This window comes from Spermophilus citellus (genome assembly GCF_964194105.1).
Source record: "Spermophilus citellus genome assembly, chromosome: 13".
NCBI lineage: Eukaryota > Metazoa > Chordata > Mammalia > Rodentia > Sciuridae > Spermophilus > Spermophilus citellus.
Window position 1 is genome coordinate 70,306,487 of NC_138193.1, and position 19,012 is coordinate 70,325,498.

Here is a 19,012-nt window from a genome sequence, read left to right on the forward strand (position 1 = left end):
TCCTCTCTCACTCTCTCTTTAAAAATTTTTTTTTGAAGATGATAATTATTATTTAAAAGAGTCCTTATTTTAAAGATTTATACTGAAATATTATAGTTATCGTTTTATATGGAGAATGCTTCAAAATAATTTTTAGAGGATATGGATAATTTGGTTGGAAGTATACAGGTTAAACAAGATGGGCCATGAGTTAATAATTGCAAAAGTAGAATGATAGGTACATAGGATTTATTATGTTATTTTCTTTAGCTTTGAGATTTTCTCTATCTCTGAGATTTGTCATGAAAAGAAGTTATAAAAACTACGCCAGGCTTGAAAGCACATGCCTATAATCCCGGTGACTTGGGAGGCTGAGGCAGGAGGATCACTAGTTCAAAGCCAGCCTTGGCAACTTAGCAAGGCTAAGCAACTCAGTAAGACTCCGTCTCTAAATAAAAATTTTAAAAAGGGCTGAGGGTATAGTTTAGTGGTTAAGCACTCCTGGCTTCCCTCCCTGATACAAAAAAAAAAAAAAAAAGAAACCCACAAGCTAATTTGTTTTGTAAAATGTTGAATATTTTGTATTGAAAAATACCACATTTCATTTCTTAAAATTTCTCCACATTTTTAAAAGTTTTTGGTTTTGGTTTTGATAGTGGGTATTAAACCCAGGGGCACTTAACTACTGAGCCATATCCCTAACCCTTTTTTTTAGTTTTTTTCTATTTTGAGGCAGGATCTTGCTAATTTGCACAGACCCACCTAATTGGGATCCTCCTACAAATTTGTAGAAAAGATAAAAATAATACTACTAAGAACTCACATGTACCCTTCACAGTGGTTCCCCAGTTGTTACCATTTTATCTGTCATTTGCTTTTTTTTTTTCTTTTAATTATTTTTATATATACTCATATATACCTACATATGTATTGTTTTCTTTTTAAACCATTGAAGAATAAGGTACACAAATGATGGCATGAGGGCTGGGACTGGGGCTCAGTGATAAAGCACTCGCCTAGCATGTGCAAGGCTCTGGGTTCGATCCTCAGCACCACATAAAAATAAATATATAAAATAAAGGTATTGTGTTCAGCTGCAAATAAAAAAGAAATATTAAAAAATAAAGATAGAAATAATGGCATGATGTTTCCTTTATAGTCTTCATTCATATTTTGTCTGTTGCCCAGTGATCTCTATTTTAGCCAAGAAAAAAACAGTTTCTGATCCAGTGTCCCAACAATTTGGGTTTGTCTTATGTATCCTCACAGTTATCAAATTGTTTTTCTGTGGCAGAAATGGTTCAGATGTTGTGTTTCCTTCATTGTGTCATATTAGGAATTATACCTAACTTTTGTTCTGATATTTTGGTTTGTTTCTTGAGATAGGATCTCACTTTGTTGCCCAGAGTGGCCTCAAATTTACAGTCCTCCTGGGGTTGTAGCTCAGTGTAGACCACTTATCCAGCACATGCAAGGCCCTGGGTTTGATCCTCAGCACCATATAAAAATAAATAAATAAAAGTATTATGTCCAACTAAAAAATAAGTATTTTTTTTTTTTTTTAATTTTATGATTCTCCTGCCTCAGCCTCCAGAGTAGCTGGGATTACTGGCACGGGCCACCATACCCAACTTTTATTTATTTATTTTTAATATTTTTATCAGTTGTTGATGGACCTTTCTTTTTTTTTTTCTTTTTTTTTTTATTGGTTGTTCAAAACATTACAAAGCTCTTGACATATCATATGTCATACATTAGATTCAAGTGGGTTATGAACTCCTATTTTTACCCCAAATACAGATTGCAGAATCACATCGGTTACACATCCACATTTTTACATAATGCCCTATTAGTAACTGTTGTATTCTGCTACCTTTCCTATCCTCTACTATCCTCCCTCCCATCTTCTCTCTCTACCCCATCTACTGTAATTCATTTCTCTCCTTGTTTATTTTCCCATTCCCCTCACAACCTCTTATATGTAATTTTGTATAGCAATGAGGGTCTCCCTTCATTTCCATGCAATTTCCCTTTTCTCTCCCTTTCCCTCCTACCTCATGTCTCTGGTTAATGTTAATCTTTTCTTCCTGCTCTTCCTCCCTGCTCTGTTCTTAGTTGCTCTCATTATATCAAAGAAGACATTTGGTATTTGTTTTTTAGAGATTGGCTAGCTTCACTAAGCATAATCTGCTCTAGTGCCATCCATTTCCCTGCAAATTCCATGATTTTGTCATTTTTTAGTGCTGCGTAATACTCCATGGTGTATAAATGCCACATTTTTTTTTATCCATTCATCTATTGAAGGGCATCTGGGTTGGTTCCACAGTCTAGCTATTGTGAATTGTGCTGCTATGAACATCGATGTGGCAGTATCCCTGTAGTACGCTCTTTTAAGGTCTTCAGGGAATAGTCCGAGAAGGGCAATAGCTGGGTCAAATGGTGGTTCCATTCCCAGCTTTCCCAGGAATCTCCATACTGCTTTCCAAATTGGCCGCACCAGTTTGCAGTCCCACCAGCAATGTACAAGAGTACCCTTTTCCCCACATCCTCGCCAGCACTTGTTGTTTGACTTCATAATGGCTGCCAATCTTACTGGAGTGAGATGGTATCTTAGGGTGGTTTTGATTTGCATTTCTCTGACTGCTAGAGATGGTGAGCATTTTTTCATGTACTTGTTGATTGATTGTATGTCCTCCTCTGAGAAGTGTCTGTTCAGGTCCTTGGCCCATTTGTTGATTGGGTTATTTGTTGTCTTATTGTCTAATTTTTTTGAGTTCTTTGTATACTCTGGATATTAGGGCTCTATCTGAAGTGTGAGGAGTAAAAATTTGTTCCCAGGATGTAGGCTCCCTATTTATCTCTCTTATTGTTTCTCTTGCTGAGAAAAAACTTTTCAGTTTAAGTAAGTCCCATTTTGATTCTTGTTATTAACTCTTGTGCTATGGGTGTCCTATTAAGGAATTTGGAGCCCGACCCCACAATATGTAGATCGGAGCCAACTTTTTCTTCTGTCAGACGCAGAGTCTCTGATTTGATATCTAGCTCCTTGATCCACTTTTTTTTGTCTTTGTCCAGCTTGTTTTTACCAATTCAGAGATTTAAGGAGTTGGATCATTAAGTTCTAATGTAAAGTTTGAGTTGTTATTGTTATTTTCTTCTAAAATGTCAGAATAGGTTTAAGTATTAGACATATGCACACACATACATATACATACTGTGGTAATCATTTATCAAATATGCACGGACTTCTTATTAAGTTCTTAAGTTAATGTTTAAAAAACAAAATGAAAATTTTCTATAACATCTATCAGTTTTTTACTCTACTACTTCAGAATAGTTTTCCTGTTCTTCCTGTTCTTCTCTTTCTTAACTGTATTTCTGGAACCTAAGATACACAAATGCTAATATTTTCCTTGTCTTAACAAAGTGTCAGAAAATTTTCATGTAAATTTGTAACCATTACCATTGGTTGATAGTGACTATAGAATTACAGGATGTGTCACAGTTTCAAAAGGATTAATAGGAATCAGCGAAATAAAGCATGTTGAATTCTGATCCTCAATCAGAATATGAGAGATGTAGCTCACAATCTGAATAATTTCAGAATTCTATGGTTAGGTATCCCAAACTATCTAATTATTTGGGGAATTATGATTGGGGGAGGGGGTACTTGGGATTTAACCCAGGAGTGCTTTAACACTAAGCTACATCCCCTACCTTTTTAATTTTTTTAATTGTAAGACAGGGTCTCACTACAATGCTTAGGGTCTTGCTAATTTGCTGAGACTGACCTTGAATTTGTGATCCTCCTGCCTCCATCTGTCTAGTTGCTGGATTACAGGCATATGTTCCCATAACCCCAACTTGGGCAATATTATTTTTAGATATATATATGACAGTATATTGTATTTCGACATTATACATACATTAAGTATAACTTATTCTAATTTCAACTTATTCTAATTAGGATCCCATTCTTGTGGTTGAACATGATGTGGAGTTTCACTGGTTGTATATTCATATATAAACATAGGAAAGTTATGTCTGATTCATTCTACTGTCTTTCCTGTTCTCATCCCTTCCCTTCATTCCCTTATGTTGAATCTAATGAACTTCTGTTCTTCCGTACCCCACCCAATGTGTATCTCCTTACTGTGTCTTAGCATTCACATACCAGAGAGAACATTCAGCCTTTGGTTTTGTAGGATTGGCTTATTATTCTTTATGGCTGAGTCCATTGTGTATATATACCACATTTTCTTTATCCATTCATCTGTTGAAGGGCACCTAAGTTGGTTCTGTAGCTTAGCTACTATGAATTGAACTACTGTAAACACTGATGTGGCTGCCTCACTGTAGTATGCTGATTTCTTAAAATATATTTAGAGACAGGATCTCACTGAGTTGCTTAGCACCTCACTTTTGCTAAGGCTGGCTTTGAACTCAGGATCCTCCCGAGCTGCTGGGATTACAAGTGTGCACCACTGCTCCCTGCCTCACTAGCATTTATTGTTCTTGATATTTGCCGTACTGACTGGAGATGGGATCTCAGTGTGGTTTGGGACATTATTCTTAAGCCTGCTTAAGATGTACTTTAAAAGCAAAGTATTTGCCTCTAAGTAAGAATGGTTTCATGTTGGAGTGAATAAAACCAACAGGGGCATCATTTTTCTTAAAACTTTGATTTAGAATTAGAACTTTGAAATATTTCACAGACTGGTTAAACTCACTTGAATATTGTTATTTTTTTAAGTCCCAAATAGCAAAGTAGGACATTGTAGGTCCTGTGGTCTCTGTCACAACTACTTATTTCTACCAGTGTAGCGTGAGCTGGCCATTGACAGTTTGAAAATTAATGTGTGTGGCTTTATCCCAATTAATGTTTTACTTATTATAAAGCAAGGAGTAAGTAGGGTAGTTTTGTACTTTGCTGACTCCTGTGTTAAACCTCTTTCTCAGAACACCAAGTAAATCAATAGTGGCATCTAAAGACTCATTATAAATTGAAAGTTGTAGTTGCAGAAACTACAATGGCAGTTTGGGAAAAGGAGCAAAAGCAAGGAAAACACGAGTAAACAGGCATTGGGAAGGAGTTATTGGAATCTTTTAAGAGGAGATTCTCTAAAATAGTTTTTGGTGATGCAACATTGGAATTGAGTAACTAAGGTTCCTCCGTAAGAGTTTAAGACCAAGTCATTGACATTAGAAGAAGGCATTTTCCATTATATTTCATTATCCTTATTTTTCATTATCCTCCTGAAACTGCTTGAATATGAGTTTTCTTTCCTGAACCATGTGGTTGTTGAAGAAACAAGGAAACAAAGTTGGATTTCTACTATAGCAATTAATGCTACCCAAAAAATCTACCAGATACCATTGTCTTTGGGTATCATTGGAAAATTGATTCCAGGACCCCCCTCACCCTGGCCAGGATGCCAAAATCAGTTAATGTTCAAGTCCCTTATATAAAGTACCATAATCTTCACATATAACCCATGCACATTCTCCCATATACTTTAAATCATCCCTCATCCAGTCCTCATCCAATCTCAATGCCATATAAGTAGTAGTTGTATTGGGTTAGGAAATAGTGGCAAGAAAAAAATATGTATATGTCCATTGTAACTAACGTTTTTTAACCAATTTTTTTATCTGATATTTGTTAAATGTGAGGTTACACAACCCATGGATAACTTTTATGGTATTTATATTATTTTAGGTATTATAAAAGAGACTTGAGCACATGGAGATTTTTGTTGTCTGTGGGGTTGGTGGTCCTTAATAAACCAGTTACCCACAGTACCACTATACTACTTGTAAGTGAATTTAGTCATGAATTAAAGTTGACTAACTGCTGAGACTGGGTACCTCAGGGATAGGAATATCTTGCTATTCCTTCTTTTTCTATGCAACTTAACCTCTAGATCTGTGGTTAACTCATATTTTACGAATTGCTTGTTATCTTCCAAAGCCCTGACTCCCTCTCAGCTATGGCTAGCTATATCTGAGATAGGCAGTGGAAGATGCCTTTCCTTGAGGGCTTTAGATAGCTTCTGTAGCCTGCTTCTTGTTGGTATAAATTCTTTAAAGGTATAGGGATTGAATAATCACAAAGGTTGCCTTATAGATTCTGAAGATCTAAATTTAAGTATAATCCGTGACCCTGAAGATTTCCTTTCACTTGGTGACCTTAAACCCTTTCTCAAGTTTTACTGTCTTGAAAAAGTTCTAAAGAATGAGATCCTGTGGTGCTTATACCTTTGTCAGGGACAGAGCTCTTATAGAAGATTCTTTTTAAAGCAGTTCTTTTATCTCCTAAAAGCTGTAGCTCTCTATAGTTGTTTCTATTATTTTCACTATGAAATATATAAATTGTCTTTTTCTCTTTACAAGTTAACAAACTATGGGGCTTTCAGTGAACACAGTTCCTTCAATAAATGATCTATACCTTAAGCAGTCTTTCTTTGCCACTGTAGTTTTTTATTATTATTAGTTATTGATGGACCTTTATTTATTTATTTATTTATTTATATATGTTGCTGAGAATCAAACCCAGTGTCTCACACATGCTAGCCAAGCACTATACCACTGAGCCACAACCCTGCCCTTGCCACTGTGTTTTTATTTAGGTATAACTTAAATCCATTATTTGTGATAATGTTTTATATGGGTGTGTATAATAGAGCAGATTATTTGAGGTATTAATTAATGGTTGAGTCCCAAGTTGTATACTTTTTTATTTTTGCACACTTTTTTAATTATTTTTTTAAAATTTATGTGACAGTGGAATGCATTGCAATTCATATTACACATATAGAGCACAATTTTTTATATCTCTGATTGTATACAAAGTATATTCACACCAATTTGTGTCTTCATACATGTACTTTGGATAATGATGACCATTGCATTCCACCATAATTTCTAACCCCATGCCCCTTCCCTTCCCCTCCAACCCCTCTTCCCTATCTAGAGTTTGTCTATTCCTCCCGTGCTCCTGCTCCCTATCCTACTATAAATCAGCCTCCTTATATCAGAGAAAATATTCGTTGTTTGGTTTTTTGGGATTGGCTAACTTCACTTTGCATTATCTCCTCCAACTCCAACTATTTACTTGCAGATGCCATGATTTTATTCTCTTTTATTGCTGAGTAATATTCCATTGTATATAAATGCCACATATTTTTATCCATTCATCTACTGAAGGGCATCTGGGTTGGTTCCACAGTTTAGCTATTGTGAATTGTGCTGCTATAAACATTGATGTGTCTATGTCCCTATAGTATGCTGTTTTTAAGTCCTTTGGGTATAGACTGAGGTGAGGGATAGCTGGGTCAAATGGTGGTTCCATTCCCAATTTTCCAAGAAATCTCCATACTGCTTTCCATATTGGCTGCACTAATTTGCAATCCCACCAGCAGTGTATGAGTGTATCTTTTCCCCCACATCTTCACCAACACTCATTGTTGTTTTGTACATATTTATGGGTCTTTGTGTCTCAATATGTGTATACATTTATCAATTTGTGTATGTGTGTGTAGTAGGGGGAATCAAGCCCAGTTCCTTGCTCACACTAGGCAAATGGTTTACCCCACTGAGTAACATCCCCAGCCCTGTGTAATATTTACATCAAGGTAAACACATTTGCCATCTCAAACATTTATCATTTCTTTGTAGTGCATAGCTCTGTGAAATTTATTTTGTAATTCTTCTTTGAAGAAATAGCAGCACATATTATTATGTATATTACATAACATTTGATAATAAACAACTACATTTTTGTTATTTTAGAGTGTATATGTACCTATTAAAAATCATTTTTTAGGCCTGCTCTCTTTTCCATCTACTTCATCAAACTTTCATTTACTAGTGACTTTTAATCTCCCTAACCTTCTTTATTTTATGGCCTTAAAATAACTAGTGTTAACTTCCTTTATATCTCATTTTCATTTTCTCTATACCTGTACAAATTTACATAAACATATTCAAACACAGATTTAATGTGTCATAATGGGGTATATGTCAATAGTCCCAGCTCCTTGGGAGGCTTAGACAGGAGGATTGCCTGAGCCCTGGAGTTGAAGACCAGTCTGGATAAGAATGCCAAGATCCTGTCTCTTTGGGAAAAAAAAAAAAAAAAAAAAAAAAAACAACTCTCACTACAAAACAGTATGCTATGTTAGGAAGGGACCATCTCCATATATTTTTCTTGATTGCATCATTTCCTCTTGTGCTTGATTTATCTTATTTAGTAGGCCATACCATATATTTATAAATATAGCCTGGGTATATGACAAGCTGTGCCATCTGGGTTTTGTAACTTCTCTTTGTGGTGTTTGAACAACAGCAAAATAGCCTAATAATGCATTTCTCAGAACATGTTCCTCAAATCCACTGAGCTAATGTCAAAACATTTTTTGACATACCAATTACTTTTTGTCCTGTTATGCTTAGAATTTCTACTTTTTTATCTATAGAATGCAAAGATATTTTGTATTGCCAGTTGCTTTCTGACTCTTAAATTAAAGCTAAAATAGCAAATCTACTTAATATTAGATAATTATATAACAGTGTTCATCCACTCATCTCCTAAAAGAGTTACATTACTAGGTTATACTCCTTGTCTGTCATTTTTGTTTGTTTTGCTGAGTGGTTTTCAGATTTTCTGTGTTTTAATATAACACAATGTGTGATCTACTTGTTTAGTCAACCTCTAAATTTATGCCTGAGGCTGAAATCTAGAATGAGAATCTAATGTAGAACCTCTAGTGAACAATATTCACTATATTGTTTTTTATTTTCCTATAAGCTGGGGCATATTCTTTTTTTTTTTTTTTTCTTAATTTCTTTCTTTTGGAGTGATATTTTTTCAGTCTAGTGTTTTTAGAATTTTGAAAAACACTAGGAAGAAAAAAGTTTAAAGAAACTCTTGTGTTTGTTGTTTTTTCTTTATATGATTCTGATATTGTTCTTTCAGTTGGTGTATTTATCTTACATCCAAACAGGGGTTTAATGGAAACATGTTTTCTTTCAGGATATTCTTCTTATTAATGTAGTAATTGAACAGATGATCTGTGATACTGATCCTGAGTTAGGAGGTGCAGTTCAGTTAATGGGACTTCTTCGTACTCTAATTGATCCAGAGAACATGCTGGCTACAACTAATGTAAGAAATCACCCTGATATTAAAAATTTGGACATGGGGAGTTTCACCTGGCTTTGCAATGAGATTTTGACAAATAGTAAATACCTTCCTTTGTATATGTAGTATTCAAGAAGAAGTGGTATTCTTGTAGCAATTCAGTTGTATCATATACGAGTTTATAATTATAATTATTAAAATCTTGATAATCTGTTAACATCATAAAAATTCATACATGGCATTATGAATATCATTGAAACAACTAAACTGCTTACTATAAAGTGATAAAGGGTGAATTTTACATAGTTTTTATCATAAAAGAAGAATGTATTCTTAAGGATCTCTTTTCTTTTCTCTTTAATTTTGGCAGTACTAAAGGATTGAACCCAGCTACATCCCCAGCCCTTTTTACTTTTATTTTCCTTTGAAATTAGAGAATACGTACATTATTTTTAAATCTTTCCTAGTTTGTGGGCCCAATTGTGTGAAAAATAATGGCAAAAAGTCAAGATATTATTTTCTAAATTGTAAACTATTAAAATTTAAAGAATAATTATAATTTTCATATTTTTGCATATTGGCTTAATAAATTAATTCAGCAGTTTTTCAAATTTGGATAGGTATTGAAATCTAAGGCTCCTGATTTTAAGCACTTTACCAATCACATGGCACGTGTGTTCACGTCTGTGTTTTCCTTCTTTTTTAAACCACAGATGTTCTACCACTGAGCTCCCAGTCCTTTTTGTTTTTTATTTTGAGATAGGGTCTTACTAAGTTACCAAGGCTGGCCTCAAATTTGTGATTTCCCCTGCCTTAGGCTCCCAACTTGCTGGGATTATTATTGTGGTAGCTCATACCAAACTTCTTTTTCTTTCTTTCTTTTGTTTGTTTGGTTTGTTTTTTGTTTTTGTTTTTGTTTTCTTTTTTTAAGTGTTTTTGGTTTTTCTTTAGAAACAGATCTTTTTCTGCTTTTGAATTATACTCTTTTAAAGATGAAAGAATTTTATACAACTAACCAAACATTGTTGGGCAAAGTGAGAATAACATATACCTTAATAACCACTGCTATTCATTTGTTTCTTTGGGAAAAGAATCAGGAAGCTATACAATAAGAAACAAATGATCAGTAGTAACTATTAAGATATATGCTGTTCTCATGTTTGGTTAGTTGGTTGTATTTTTTACCTCACAGTTACTTCGAGTTTATGTGTGGCGAGAACACTTTAAAGTCTAATTTTAGCAACTTCAGGTATGGAATACGTTGCTGTTAATTGTAATTACCTTGTTGTATGGAAGATTGATTGTTCTTACATTTCATATCGCCAGCATCTTTGAAAAAAAAAAAAACAATTGTTCTGAAAAACATTTTAGTATTCTATCATACTTCCATTTTTATTTAATATATAAAAGACTTGGTTTTTCATTTCTGCAAAAAAAAATAGTATTAAAGTGACTATAACCATTTTTTGGTTCTTTCACATTATATAACTAGTTTTTGGTTCTTTTCACCTTATCTTAAAATGTGTTGTTAGTATATGACCTGCACTAATAATGCTTGAAGATGTTTTCTTAATTGTGTTTGTTTCAGAAAACTGAGAAAAGTGAATTTCTAAACTTCTTCTACAATCATTGTATGCATGTCCTAACAGCACCACTTTTAACTAATACTTCAGAAGACAAATGTGAAAAAGGTAGGTTCTCTTTTTATCTGCTTAGGACTTCTATTTTTAAATACGAGTGAAATAAATATTAAAACTAACATGCTGTTTACTTGGTGCTTTATGTGACAGGGAAATTACTACTGAAATATTTATACTGCAGTAAAATTCTTGATTTTCCTTGTTTCTGAGTGTCTGTGGAAAAGAATGATATAAAAATTTTGGCTAAAAGTATTACACACTGATAAAGAGAGAGAGAGAGAGAGAGACACTTTAAAAAAGGAGACTGTCCCCAGAGTTAGAATAGATTATCTGGAGAGAGTTAAGAGCAAACAGTGTATTGCTACATTAGAAATCTGAGGGTACTGCTGGGGACAGTGCTACAGCCTGTAATTTCAGTGATGCAGGAGGCTGAGGCAGGAGGATCAAAAATTCAAGGTGACTCTCAGCATATTAGCAAATTCTCTTACAAAACAAAAAAATGTAAAGGAGCAAGTATGCTCAGTGATAAGGTATCCCTGGGTTTCATTCCCAGGATCAAAAAACAAAAACCTACAAGAAACATCAATTCCAAAGAACAATTTAACATTATGTGAAAGCCCTCTTATTTCACAATGTCAGGGTCAGAAATTGATTGAAGGGTTAAACAAAAAGTTGATTAAAGCAAATAATGATGTTTTTTAATTTTGTTTTGGTACCAGGGATGAACCCAGGGGCACTTTTCCACTGAGGTACATCCCCAACCCTTTTTGTGAGACAAGATCTCACTAAGTTGCAGAGGCTGGCCACCAGCTTGTAATGCTCTCACTTCAGCCTCCTGAGTCATTTGGATTACTGTCATTCACCACTGCACCTGGCTCTTCAAACATTTTCATTAAACCTGTAAATGTACACTCATATGCTAGTATATAGGGGCAAAGGGCTTTTCATGTGCATTTTTATTGTATTCCCTTATTATCTTCATTGCATAAATTATAACTATAATTTATAAGCTGCAAATTCTGGTTTCAGTTTATTAAAGGGGAGTGGAAACGTAAAGATATTTTTAAGGCAGTCTGAATACAAAATCCTATTACAGTTGTAAGTAGTATCTTTAGGTATATATTTAATTCAGCATCAGTTTTTAGTTGATCTCTACTATATCCAATTTAACTGTAGATATTCTAGCTATCTTAAATTTCATCAGCCTGCAGTATTTAGTTACTGATTGGTACCAGGGATTGAACCCAGAGGTGCTTAAACACTGAGCCACATCCCCAGCCATTTCTATTTTTTATTTTGAGATAGGCCCTAAAAACTTAGTGAAACCCTAAGTGGCTGAGCCTTCCTAGCTGCTAGGATTACAGGAGTATACTACTGACCCCACCTATTTAAATCATATTATGATGTTGCCATAACACATGCTAGCTTAAACAAAGGACTTAGATAAGTATACAGCTGAATTTGTGAAATCAGAAATTAGCGGGGGCATCCAGACTCTGTGATAATGCCTATAATCCCAGCACCTTGGGAGGCTGAGGCAGGAGAATTGAAAGTTTGAGGCCAGCCTTAGCAACTTAGCGAGGCCCCATCTCAAAATTAAAAAAGGACTTGGGGATGTGTCTCAGTGATAAAGTGCCCCTGGGTTCAATCACCAGTACCAAAAAGAAGAAGAAGCAAGTATGTGGGGGCATACTAGAGTATTAGCAACTATCTTGAAAACATTGGAAATCAATTAAGAGAAAGTAAACAGAATTTTACAAAATATAAAGTTGTAACAGAGACACACCCTATAATACCATAGATTTTTTTTTTCTGATTATATATCCCTATAAACATAGGGAATGTTTATGCATATACATGGTAGGTATAAGAATGTTACTGCATTGTTTGTTGTAGGGAATTGAATAAAACATGGTATATTCATATAATGGAATACCATACAGAGTTATAGTGATTGAAATGATTCTTGATGTATCAACTGAGTAATTCTCAAAAATATGAACTGAATGGGTACAAAAACACATCACAGAAGATTTTATTATAGAATAATTCCATTTATGTAAATTATAATTACTCAATTTAATGTTCATTTTAAAGTAAAACACTTATAGCATACAGAAGTAAATAGATAATATTTACTCTGTATTGGCTTTATAAAAAACTAACTTACTAAACTTCTTTTCAGATTTTTTTCAATGAAAATATGCCCCTTCAAATTCTCATTCCCATTCTATCCCCACTCCCCCATTCCTCAAGATATGCTGAATTTGGAGTTTATCACTTATATTTGCATATGCTTTTTATATGTATAATAGAGCATTGTTTTTCATATTAAATTTATTCTGATTATACATATTAACCTGCATTCTTTCCTTTTATTTGATGCTATTTTTGAGATTTATTCATATTGATACCTTGAGTTCTTATTTATTTTTAAATAAATAGCATTTAAAAATCTTTGCACAGTATTCTCTTGTATGAGTAGGCTATAATTTAGCTATTCCACTTCTCATATACCTTTGTGTCCAGCTTTTTGCTATTAAAAGAATGCTTCAGTATACATTCTTATACAGTGTAATTTGCCTTTCTGTGCAATGCGTTTCCCTATGCAGTGCACCTATATGTGCATGATAAACTATATATGCCTGAAAAAATGTTCTGCTTTTATTTTTTAAAGCATATCATTAACATATGTTATTCCAGAGTTTTAAAATTTCTGTATTTTCTGTTTTTAAATATGTGATCCAGAGGATATAACAATATCCTGATTGTTAATGATGAATGGGAGATAAAAGAAGATTTATCAGTCAGTCTTATCTTTGGTTATGGTCTCACTTATATTTTTATCAGAATACTTATCCTATGTTGTCTTTTAATAATTCCACATCTGCGCCCAATTTTTTGAAAGATTACAGATAGATATATATAACTAACCAAGGCAGCCAGCTCTTAATGATCATTATGAAGGTTAAAGGTGATTGATTAAAGATGAGTTTTACATATTATAAAGTATCTGTGAGGTATGAGATATTGTTACTGAAGTAGTTAATTGTAATTTTTTTTTTAGATAACATAGTTGGATCTAACAAAAACAACACAATTTGCCCTGGTAAGTATAAATTCATATTTTCTGAACTAATACAAATTCTAAGTTATTTTTTTCTCAGAGTATAAAGCATTTATATAAGGCTAAGGAAAGCATATTTTCAACATAAGATAAAATCAAATAATAGGTTCACTTTTTTCTTTATTATAAAGAAGAAATTTCACCTGCTCAATACAAAATATGGAAAAAACAGTTGTTTTTTTTCTGTAAATTTGCAGCGTATTTTCTGTTATGGTTTTGAAGAAGGCATTGTCTGTTCTTACTATCCTTGAACCTAAGTCTAAACATTGTTACTTCCACTTGGAACAGGTATAATAGGTGTGGGTCTGGTAGTATTGAAACTATACTATGTGCATCTAGCTTTTCATCTTTTCTGCCAAGTTCATCAAATTTCCTGGAGAGATCTGGGTAAGGGGATTCTTGCCTGTAATCTCAGCCACTCAGGAAGCCAAAACAAGAGTATCACAATTTCCATCTCAGCCTGGGCAATTTAGGGAGCCTCTGTCTCTAATAATAATGTAGAATGGGGTCTGAAGATGTAGTTCAGTGGTAAAGTATTTGCTTAGCATACACGAGGTCCCGGATTCTATCCCCAGTACCGAAAAATAAATTAAAAATTCCAGGAGAACCAATTTCAAATAAGGAGACTATTTAGAAATTAAATAGGGTTAGACAGAGATATGTAGCGATAAGAGTAATTTCTTCACCTAATGTAGGAAAGGGTAAACAAGATATTTGTTAAACACCATGCATCCTTTTTAAAATACAATTGTAGAATTGAAAAATAAAAAATTATTTTTTAATGGTGAGGAATTTTGGCTGTGACATACTGGCTATTTATGTTGGGAATAAGTAAAACTTCTTACTTGCATTTAAAGTGGAAGCAATCTTTGAAATACCAGAATTATATTTTTTATGGCCATTTTGTTATGAAAAAGAATGCTGCTTTACTCCAAATGGGCTTATATTTCCACAGAGTATGTGCTTATCATCTTTTGTATTAAAAAAAAATTGTATTTGGGATGTTGATTTTTTTTTTCTATTTTGTAAGGCTGTGATTCCACAGTTTTCTCACAATTTAATATTTCCTATTTCGTTGCCTAAAACATTTGTAATACAGCATAATTATCCATATAAGTCCTTAATACACATTAAAATTTGATAGCAATTCATAATCATTTCTTGAATTTACAAATCAAAGCCTCTTGAGGGGGAAAAGCACACTAGTTTATTTCAGTGGGCCTCTCTTTATGGATATCATGAATTGATGCTTTTAAAATTAATAGTTTTTAATGTAATATTTTTTCACTTTATATTCAAATAGCCAAAAATATCTTTCCCTTAGATGTGTTCAAAGAAAGCATAGTTGGAGCTGCAGTGTAGCTTAATGGTAGAGTGCTTGCCTGACACGTATGAGGCACTAGGTTCAATCCTCAGCACTACATAAAAATAAATAAAAGAAAGGTATCGTCTATCTACAACTAAAAAATATTTTTTAAAAAGCATAGTAATTTTTCTTAAGAGATTTGTATTGAGCACTTTAGACAAAACATTTGAAGTAATTCCTCTTTAGTATGAACCCTTTTATAGCATCATTAATATTAATGATAATACTTACTAAGGAAGCATTACCAAGAAAACTCAGTGAAATGAAGGTTATATTACATTTGTAGATTATATTACATTTGTAGATTCAGATTGTTTTCTTTCTGTTAGAAAATATCTACTTAGTAGGTAAAACTGATAATACTTTCAGATAGTCCGCCTAAGAAAAAGTATACGTCTACAGCCTTCTTAATTGTCATAAAAACAGACAAGAAAATGGCTCTAATATATAGGATATAAGCTTATTTAGTCTATTTAGATGTATTATAATATTCTATTTTCATGAGATGACTTTCTTTTTTAGATAATTATCAAACAGCACAGCTACTTGCCTTAATTTTAGAGTTACTTACATTTTGTGTGGAACATCACACATACCATATAAAAAACTACATTATGAACAAGGACTTGCTAAGAAGAGTTTTGGTCTTGATGAATTCGAAGCACACTTTCCTGGCCTTGTGTAAGTAACAATTTAAATGGACATTCTGTAAAATGTTTTTTAAGAAACAACATTTTTGGTAGAGATGATAGCTAAATTACCATTTGAAGTTTTTTCTATTTATTTGTTGAGCAGTGTGTATGCTATTAATGAGATGATTGTAAGAAGTCCTGATCGTCTGTGTTCTTAAAGGGCCAGTGGAGTAGATTACAGTGGTTCCCAACTTGAATCAGGCACCCATTTAGCTTAATTTTTGTTGTTGTACAATACAATGCAATGACAGCATTTCACTAATAGAACCAGGCCTGCCATCTTTTCCCTTTGCTCATGAAACTTATCATGTTCTACTAACTTAATCTCCCTAACCTCCTTTATTTTTATAATCTTAAAATAGCCAATGTTACTATTAACTGTATACATTTTTTCCTTTTCATTCCTTTCTCTCTGCTATACAAATTTACGTAAACATATTCACACACATAGGATTTTTTGTTTTTATTTGTACAGAAACTGAATCATATTAACATACTTATTTGTCTGCCCCTCAGTCCTGGTACTCTAGGTTAGTTGATATGGTATAGATTAATTTTTTTCCTAAAGATAGCAGATCATTTCATAATCTCTTTCATAAACTGTTGTATCATTTTCTAGTGAATGGATTGCAAGATTATTTTTGCTTTTTTGCCACTCCAAACTACAGTTGTAAATAGCCTGAAATACTAATTTTTTTATATGTTGATTTATTTATTTATGTAAAATAGCTTCCCAGTAATAAGATTGCCAGGATAAAGTGCTTATATATACTTCATAGTTTTTAACATATATTTTTATAATTTTTTTTTAATTTAACATATAGCTGCCAGATTTCTTTCCCCAAAACTTGAAGCATTTGACAATATCCCTGTACTCCTATTGCCTTTTTAAAATGGTATCAATCTGATGATAATGTGGTATTCCATTCTTCTTTTAATTTGCATTGTCCCAATTTTAGTACAATATTCATTTATCTCTGTTGTGAATTACATGTTATCTTTTTCTTAAGAGTTCTTTAACAAAAAATACAGTTTATTTCCTCCTGGTCTTTGGGGTTTTGTTTTGTTTTGTTTTGTTGATAGTTTTTTGTTTTTGTCTTGTTCAGGAAGTCTTCTATGTTCTAAGTATTCTTTTCAATTTTCTTCTAATATTTTTATTCTTTCATTTTTTACGTGTGCGTGTGCGTGTGTGTGTGTGTGTGTGTGTGTGTGTGTGTGTGGTGTATAATGCATCTGAAAGATGGTTTTGGATATGGTTTGAAGTGATGGTCTAGATTTGTTCTTTTCTAGATGGATAAGACAACCATACCAACACCTTTATTAAATAAACCACATTTTCCCCACAAAATTAAAATACCACCTTTATTAAACAGTAAGTTAAACAGATACATTTATGTCTTAATTATGGACTGTCTATTCTTTAATCTCATCAGTTGAAATAATAGCAATGTTTATTGTGCCATTATAATATGTATGTAGAGCTGGGCACAGTGGCACTCGCCTGTAAAAGGACTAGGGATTTAGTTCAGTGGTAAACTACCCAGGTTCCCAGTACTGGGAGGTTAAAATATTTCTATTATAAGAACCTACAGAGTACCCTCTTTTTTCTTTTTCATAATTTTCTTTGTCACTGTTAAGGATTTTTTCCTTGCGCAGTATCTTAAAAATTGTTTTCTTCAGGGGCTGGGGATGTGACTCAGCGGTAGAGCACTCGCCTTGCACATGTGCAGCCCTGGGTTCGATCCTCAGCCCCACATAAAAATAAATAAATAAAATAAAGGTATTGTTTCCAACTACATCTAAAAAATAAATATTTAAAAAAAATTGTTTTCTTCAGTTCATCATGATTAGAATTACTCTATTTGAATTTTAATTTTAGAAGCATTAATGTATTCATAGTTGATTTTCCCATCTGGTTTTTGATAAATAGTACTTTTTGATGATTGTGCAGTACTCCCATTAACATGGTTATATTCTAATGGAATGAATTTCCAGTATTTAAATATGTTGCTTTAGAATTGTCATTAAAAGGGGCTGGGGATGTGGCTCAAGCGGTAGCGCGCTCGCCTGGCATGCGTGCGGCCCGGGTTCAATCCTCAGCACCACATACCAACAAAGATGTTGTGTCCGCCGAGAACTAAAAAATAAATATTAAAAATTCTCTCTCTCTCTTTCTCCCCTGTCTCTCTCTCTCTTTTTTTTAAAAAAAAAAAAAAAGAATTGTCATTAAAAGTTACATTGTAACTGTAGCTTTGCATGCATGTCATTTCATTCACAGTAGTTTATGGATGCCTGATTGGTCACACCTTTGCCAGTTATTCAGTTTTGGGTTTTTTTGTTTTGTTTTGTTTTTTCAATCCTAAATGAAATATTTTTTATCCTGCCACAAAAAGAGGTGATATTGTAAGTCTAGCACTTCTCCCCACATTTGTTTGGTGGTGTTCCAGTTAACATACACTTATACCTTATGTAACCTGTTTCTATTTTATTCTCAGATATTTGAGCTTCTTAGAACAGGCACAACTGGATCATTTAACCAACTTCTGTTCTTGAACAGACAACTGATGTTATCTGTAGAATAAATTAAGAGGGAAAGGTTATAATATCAGATACAAAAAAGATTAAAAACACAATCCTTTTTGTGTTCCCTAAAAATTTTAGTAATGATATTGCTAAATTTATTTAGCTAGGAAAAGCTCGTTAAAAGAGAAATTTCTTTTAATATTTTAAAATATGAGAAGCTCGTTGCTATTTTTTCTTTTATAAATATATTTTTATCTACCACACTACATGCTTTCCCAAGGAAAAATAGCTCATACAGTTGGTAAATAGGGGAATGTTATTATAATGTGAAAGTAGCGGTAATTCACAGATGGTTTTTTCAAGGCAGGAAGAGCTAGAATCATGGGAGAGGAATTATAACCTTCATTGGAAAAGTTAAAAAATGAAACAAAAAAGATTTTTTTTAGATATCCTCTATTGTCCTTTGGTGTATTTTCAGAAAATCTAGAAACATCTGCCTTCATATTTCCTTCTCCCAGAAAGGCTATCTTGACTCTTGGCAGA

At 33.2% G+C, this 19,012-nt stretch overlaps 2 protein-coding genes across 4 annotated transcripts in view; one reads left to right on the forward strand and one right to left on the reverse strand.

Annotated features, from left to right (window-relative positions):
* The window catches only part of PPP4R3B (protein phosphatase 4 regulatory subunit 3B), a 65,932-nt gene that overhangs the window by 33,771 nt on the left and 13,149 nt on the right, over window positions 1–19,012 (forward strand). For all 3 annotated transcript variants that reach the window (XM_081265248.1, XM_081265249.1, XM_081265250.1), the window contains 4 exons: window positions 9,014–9,145; window positions 10,710–10,812; window positions 13,829–13,870; window positions 15,777–15,935. In XM_081265248.1, the coding sequence (XP_081121374.1) occupies window positions 9,014–9,145; window positions 10,710–10,812; window positions 13,829–13,870; window positions 15,777–15,935 (436 nt within the window). The remainder of the gene's footprint in view (window positions 1–9,013; window positions 9,146–10,709; window positions 10,813–13,828; window positions 13,871–15,776; window positions 15,936–19,012) is intronic.
* Window positions 18,499–19,012, reverse strand: part of CFAP36 (cilia and flagella associated protein 36) — a 47,842-nt gene continuing 47,328 nt past the window's right edge. The window contains exon 11 of the mRNA XM_081265263.1: window positions 18,499–18,517. Within this exon, the coding sequence (XP_081121389.1) occupies window positions 18,514–18,517 (4 nt within the window). The 3' untranslated portion in view covers window positions 18,499–18,513. The remainder of the gene's footprint in view (window positions 18,518–19,012) is intronic.